Below are 7,243 nucleotides of genomic sequence, written 5' to 3'. Positions count from 1 at the left end.
TAGCATTGTAGGAGGACAATCCTATGACATTTTCTTTCTTGTCTTTTGTTTTCTTTCATAACTTTTTTTAAACAAACATTTACTTTATAGTATAGCAATAATTAATATGATCGTAGTTGCGGTACACATTTAGAAGACTAAATGATCGGTTTTTCAGGCACGGTTTCAGTATTACACATTGCTATCCACAGTGTAGCTTAGTTCACAGATATCAGAGTATACAATTGGTCAGGGTGAGAATTCTAACCATTAACTGCTATATTCAAAAACCTGATCGAGATTCTTAATAACATTGCCTAATCCACCTTGCTTATATAAATTTATGGTTTTCCCCTGCTATATTGCCTAACTTTTCTACTTTCTCTCTCTTCCTTGTTTAATCCTTAAGTTCTCACTTTCCATGTAACTGTGTTATGCTTTTCAATTTCTTTCTTTTTTTTTTTTTTTTTTTTTTTTGCGGAACCGGGGATTGAACTCAGGCTCTTGCACTTGCCAGGCAAATGCTTATTCTACTGAGCTATCTGCCCAGCCCCTATATTTCTTCATTTGAGTATTTGCACTAGGGAGATAATACAGTATTTATACATGTGGGTCTGATTTATTTCACTTAAGAATATATAATCAAGTTGCATCCATTTATATATGAGGGCTTTGAGTTTATTATTCTTTATAGGTAAGTAATACTCCATTGTATAAAAATGCCACAACTTTTTCAACCATTCCTCATGTGATGGGCATCTTGGTTGTTTCCAATATTTGGCTATCACAAATTGTGCTGCTATAAACATAGGTACACATATATTACTATGATATGACATTTTCAGTTCCTCTGGGAAAATTACCAGTAGGGGGATAGCAGGTTTGAATGGGATTTCCAGTCCTAGGTTTTAAGGAGTCTCCCCATTGATTTCCAGAATGGTTGCACCTTTGTACATTCGCACCAGAAGTGGGGAGGAGTTCCTTTTCCCCTACAGCCTCTCCAACATTTGTCCATGGTTGATTTCTTTATGATAGCCTTTCTTTCTGGAGTGAGATGGCATTTCAATGATGTTTTAATTTGCAATTCGCAGATGGCTAGCAATGTGCAGCATTTTTTCATGCATTTATTAGCTGCTTGTTTTTCATCCTGTGAGAAATATGTGTTCATCTAGGATGCCAATTTCTGGATTTGGCCTTTAAATTTTGGAGCCCTAATGTTTTTTATTTCTTTTTAAATTCTAGAATGAAGACCGTTATCTTAATAAACCTTTCGTGTGTGTGTGTGTGTGTGTGTGTGTGTGTGTGTGTGGTCCTTGGGATTGAACTCAGTACCTTGTGTCTACCATTCAGCCACTTCTGCTTTTGGGCTGTATCCCCAGCCACTAAAAACTGTGTTCTGAGTGGTTACTACTTAACACTTTCTTTTCCAAAATTGAGGGTTCTCTTTACACTATGTTATTCATTTCTTCTGATGTGCAAAAACTTCTTAATAAGAGGAGGGTCCCAGTTGTTAATTCTTTCAAGCATTTCCCTTACAATTTGGTTTTTGGTCATAAACTCCTTGCCTACACCTATGTCTTCAAGATTTCCTCCTTTCTCTTCCAGGATATTTAGTGTTCCTGCTTCAATGTGTAGATATTTAAACCATTTTTACTTTAGCTTAGTGCATGGTGATAGAACTGGGTCAAGTTTTATCTTTTGGCATGTAGACAGTCAGTCATTCTACCTCAATTTATTAAAGAAGCTATCTTTTCTCCAGTAAGCATATTTGGTCACTTTGTCAAAGATAAAGTGGCTGAGTGTATTTGTAGAGGCTTTTGCATCTTCTAATCTATTCCACTGATCATCAAAAAAATTTTTTTGCCTATACCAGGCTGATTTTATCACAGTAGCTTTTAGTATAATTTCAAGTCAGGAATTGTAATGCCTCCTGCCTTGTCTTTGTTACCCAGTATTGTCTTTGCTATTCTAGGCCTTTTCTGGTTCCAAATAAGTTTTATGAATGATTTCTCAGGTTCTGTGAGCTATGTTGGTGGTATTTTGATATGGATTGCATTAAATCTGTATAAAAAGTTTTGGTAGTATGACCATCTTTATGATGTTGGCTCTTCCTATCCAGGATCATGGAATATCTTTCCATTTTCTGAAATGCTGTATGATCTCTTTTGTCATAGTACTATCAATTTTATTGAGTATAACTTTTACTTCTTTAGTGAGATTAATTCTTAAGTATTTCATTTTCTGTGGTGCTATTGTAAAAGTTATTGTTTCTCTGATTTCCCACTCTGTTTGTTTGTTATCTGTGTAGATGCATGCTATTGACTATTGGGTATTGAATTTGTATCCTGCTGTTCTACTGAATTTGTGTATTAATTGTGGTTGCATCTTGGTGGGGTTTTTGACTATTTCAAGTACATTATCATGCCATTTGCAAATATGTACATTTTAACTTCTAACTTACCTGTTCTTATTCCTTTTATTTCTCCCTCTTGCCTATTGGCTCCTACTAGTGATTCCAGAACTATACGGAATAGGAGTGATTATAGTGGATATACCTGTATTGTGACAGATCTCAGAGTAAGAGATTTCAGATTTTCAGATTCAGAATTTTATTAGCAGTTGGATTGTCATAGATGGCTCTTATCTGATAGATAGAGGTCATGTATTCAAATTTTTGTAGTACTTTGAACATAAATGACTTTTGGACTTTGTCATAAAACTGTTCTGCATCAAAGGAGATGACAATGAGAGTTTGAATTTGGTCTGTTGATATAATGTATTTTATTTTTAGATTTGTGTATGTTGAAAGATTCTTGTAATCACTGGATGAATTCTACCTGGTCTTGGTGCATAATCTTCTTGATAATTTGTTGTATTCTATTTGCGAGGATTTTATTGAGGATTTTTGCATCTGTATTAATGAGAGTGATTGGCCCATGATTGTCTTTTTAGTTGTATCATTCTCTGGCTTTCTTTTTCTTTTTCTTTCTTTCTTTTTTTTTTTTTTTTTTTTTTGGCAGAACGAGAGGTTGAACTTGAACTCAGTCCCTCATGCTGGCCAGGGAAGTGCTTATTCAACTGAGCCATCTCCCAAGCCCCATTCTCTGATTTTCATATCAGTATAATACTTGCCTCCAGGAATGATTTTGGGAGGTTTATTTCCTTTTCAATTCCACTGAAGTGTTTGAGGAATATTGGTCTTATATGTTCTGTAAATTTCTTTTAGATTTCAGCTGTGAATCCATAAAGACTGAGAATGTCTTTACCAGTAGGTTTTTTATTACATTTTGAATGACTGCCCATTATTAGTTTATTGGGAGTTCTAATATCTTCTTGATTCAGTTTGTGTAATTTGTAATTTATGTGAATCTTTCCATTTCTTCCGTGTCTTCTAATCTGTTGGAGTACAGATTCTCATTGTAGCTATTGATGATCTTCTAAATTTCCACTGGATCTGTGGTAATTTCACCCTTTTCACTCATTATTTCTTGTATTTGGATTTTTTTCTTCCTCTTTTTGATGAAATTAGCTAGGACCTTATCAGTTTTATTTAATCTTTCAAAGAACCAACTTTTTGATTCGTTAATTCTTTGTATTATTTTCTTTGTATTGTATTAATTGATGCTCTAATCTTTATAATTTCCTCCTGTCTTTGGACTTTAGGTTTGGTTTGATCTTCTTTTTCTAGACTTTTGAGCTGCAGCATGAGTATATTTATTTGTTCCCTTTCTGTTTTCCTCATGTATGAGTTCATAGCTTTAAAATTCCCTCTAAGAACTACTTTCATTGCTTTCCAAAAATTTGGAGGAGTTGTGCTCGAGTTTTCATTGAATTGCAGATATTGTTTAATTTCTTGTTTAATTTCATCTGTAAGCCATTGGTTGCTGAGGAGGGTGTGTTCAATTTCCATGTATTTATTGGGTGTTTCTAGTTTCTTTTGTCATGTATTTCCAGTTTCATTGCACTGTGGTCATATAAGATGTATGGGATAATTTCTGTTTTCTTACATGTGCTTAAGCATGATCTATGGAATAGTATGTGGTCTGTTTTAGAAAATATCCTATGTTTCACTGAAAAAATATGTATTCAGCTCTGGTTGTGTTGAACACTCTGTAAATGTTTACTAAGTCCATTTGTTCTAAGTTCTGGTTCAGCTCTGCTACTTCTTTGCCAATTTTTTGTCTGCTTGACCAAAATTTTTGTGGTAAGGGGGTGTTAAGTTCTCCTGTTAAGATTATGGTATTGCATATTAGAATTTTCATGTCCATTAAGATTTGTCTTACACAGTTGGATGCTCCAGTGTTTGGTGTGCACATATTTTTGAGTGTTATATTTTCCTCTTTAATTTCTCCATTAAACAGTAGCCTTTTTTATTTCATTTGATCATTCTTTTTTTTTATGGACCTGGGGATTGAACTCAGGTTCCTGAGCTTCCCAAGGAAGCGCTTATTCCACTGAGCCATCTCCCCGGCCCCTCTTGACTTGAAGTTGAGACTGTGAAAAGGATTGCTGCTTCTTCTTTTTACTGAGGTGCAAAGGCATGCAGTATTGTTTTTCATCCTTTGATTTTAGCCTATGATTTTTTTTGTGACTTAAGTGTGTTTCTTTTCTTTTTTTTTTAGAGGTCATGTTTCATAAAGATTTTACTTAAAAAAATGTGTTTACAAAATACTCTTCCAATCCAAGAGACTTTTCCATAGGACGATACTTGTAGCTTTCTGCCTTAAAGATTACAGTATTACATCCAAAGGGAAGAGGTCTTTTTAAATAGCCACCTAGCTGCAAAACCTATAAGGGAGGATTTTTTTAAGTGCCTTTAAAATGCAAAAGCAAGTCATATAATTGTTGAATCCACTGAAATTTTAAAAATTTCTTTAAAACGGCCCATATGGTATGCACAACATCACAGCTGGTAAAAAACTGCTTGTATTTAGTTTGAACACAAAACAAGCATATGAATAGTATTCTTTGAAAAAATAATTTGAAATGCTACCACTGAATCATAAGACCAACTTAGACAGTATTGAGAGAATTAACAAACAAGCAGAATATTAAAGTACTCAAACATTTACTTTGAATTTTAGTATGACTCACTGATAAGGGTAAAAAAAAGTTGCTGCCAAACTAACTTGGGATGCCTTAGTTCAAACTACATGTAACATATTTTGCTGTGTATATTCTAAGAATGTACAAGTAGGTCTTAGGATGTAAACTCCCATTTCCTAGCTTTTCTGTTGCAATCTGACAGCTTTGAACTTTGAAACCCTTTTTTCACTTTCCTCTGATGCTTCTGACAAAATTTCTTTTCTTTCTGGAATGGTGGGTAGTGCAGGGTGAGCAATGGCTGGGTGTGGTGTTAAGGAGGCTGATAAAAATTCTTTTTCTATTACAGTTCCAGAAAAAGCCTCAGGTGCTCCCAATGAGGGCCAAGATTTCCTTTGATCATTTTCTTGTGGTACTTCTTCCAAAATGCTCTCACTGGTGTCACTGCAAGTGGCTTCTTCACAGCTAATACTCCTCAAAACTCCCTGCCTTTCATCATATTCGGCAGCACTGCTCTCACTGGTATCACTTTACACTCTGTTCTCTCTGCTTCGAGACTTGAGAATTGATTTATGAGGGACATACTCTCCATTCACAACATCAACAAAAACTCTGTAAATGTCAGCAGGAGTTCTAATTGTAGGCAAGTCATGGGCAGAATGACCACTGCCAGAGCTATTATTTCGTTTACGTTTGGCTTCCTCTTTCTTTTCGCTGAATTGTAAAGTTGTATTTTTTCCAGTATTTATTCGAACCCTCATAGGTTCAACAGTATGAGAAAAGTATATTGTTGGTACAGAATTATCTCCAGTCCCCAAAGCATCATGGTCATTGTCATAATCACTACCATCACCACCATCTTCTTCTTCTTCTTCCTCTTCTTCTTCATTACTGTGATAAGAATCTGAGCCATTCACTGAACAGTTCAATTTACCATTCACCTGACCACTGAGTAGTTTGGAACTTGCAACACCTTTAGGACAAACTGCTAGGAGTAAGGAGGTCTGTTACTTGCTGCATCACAGTTATATTTGTGTTCTCATCTTCCTTCTCCTCTTCAGAAGAGGTTGTCTCTTCTCCATTTGTAATCACAGTGTCAGGTTTACTGTAAAGTTCACCCAGTAATTTCTCTTGTCTCTCTAGTTCCTCAAGTCGAGCCCACAGTTCTGTATCAGCAAGAAAATTCTTGGATTTTACATTATTAGCAAAATCTGCTTCAAAAATATCTGAAGTTTTTGGTTTAGAATGAGGTTTATGAGCAATTCGCTGTTTTCCTTTAAATTCAAAGTCACTTAATTTCTTCCCTTATGTCAACAATATCACCTGCAGCATCACTCATTTTCTGTAAATCTTCAGTGAATTCTACTCTGGATTCAAAATTTTTCATCACTTTTTTTAAGTCATCTATTGTTTTTCTTATATGTTATTTCCAGTGCTCAACTAAATCTACAGCCTGCTTTGCAGAGCACTTTGCAAACCAGTTGTCCCCAAGTAAAACAGTCACTTCATTGGTATGGACAAGTTTTCCTGGCATGAAGGCAAAGGGGCCAAATGGTACCATAATATTGTAAGAGAGCTTATGGGGCAAGGTATTAAGTCTTTCTTGAAGAGCATTATAGTCATCATCCACCGTCTTCCAACTCTGGATTCTCTCTTGGCAGTTAGTGACCACCTTTGCCTGCTCCTCACGGAGTCGCGCCGCCTCTGGGGCGTGCAGCGGCGCCGCGGCTAAGGCCGAAGCATTGGGTTCGGGATCGCACGGGGGCTCCATGCCTGGGCCGTCGATGGCCTCAGCGAGGCCAATGAGTCCTAAACAAGTGTTTATGGGAGCGGCGCGGCGGGCGGCTGCCGTGCACCAGCTTGCTCGCCCTCATGCACCACACGCCCGGCACCGAGGAGGCCGTGCTCGCTTTGGCCGCCACTGCGGGGGTCGTTCCTCGTCTCCGGGCTGCCCACGGCCGCATCTCACACGCGCATGCCGCCCGCCCCCGCCGCGGCGCGAGCTTGGAACAGCAGGCTGACGGTGGAGAGCTGGAGGAGCCGCCCTGGTAGCCGGGCCCAGCCAGGCGTCCTGCGGTGGCCGCGCCTCCTTTCGCCTCCCATTAAGTTTGTTTCTTCTATATAGTATATTGTTGCATTTTTCTTCCTAATCTATTGTGCCAGTTTATACCTTTAAATTGGGATATTGTGTCCATTTACATTGAAGGTTTTATTTCAGATG

The 7,243-nt window shown here is 37.3% G+C and overlaps 1 protein-coding gene across 1 annotated transcript; it reads right to left on the bottom strand.

Annotated features, from left to right (window-relative positions):
• Window positions 1–4,957: 4,957 nt before the first annotated feature.
• On the bottom strand, window positions 4,958–6,793 carry LOC101571215 (unconventional prefoldin RPB5 interactor 1-like). The gene is given in 3 exon segments (XM_012513216.2): window positions 4,958–6,005; window positions 6,007–6,313; window positions 6,315–6,793. Coding segments are annotated over 3 exon segments (1,590 nt in total). The 3' UTR covers window positions 4,958–5,201.
• Window positions 6,794–7,243: the final 450 nt, after the last annotated feature.

The sequence above is a fragment of the Octodon degus genome, unplaced genomic scaffold, assembly GCF_000260255.1.
Source record: "Octodon degus isolate 3935 unplaced genomic scaffold, OctDeg1.0 scaffold00371, whole genome shotgun sequence".
Classification (NCBI taxonomy): Eukaryota; Metazoa; Chordata; class Mammalia; order Rodentia; family Octodontidae; genus Octodon; species Octodon degus.
The sequence above is the reverse complement of the archived record's forward strand: the minus strand, read 5'-3'. Positions and strand labels throughout refer to the sequence as shown.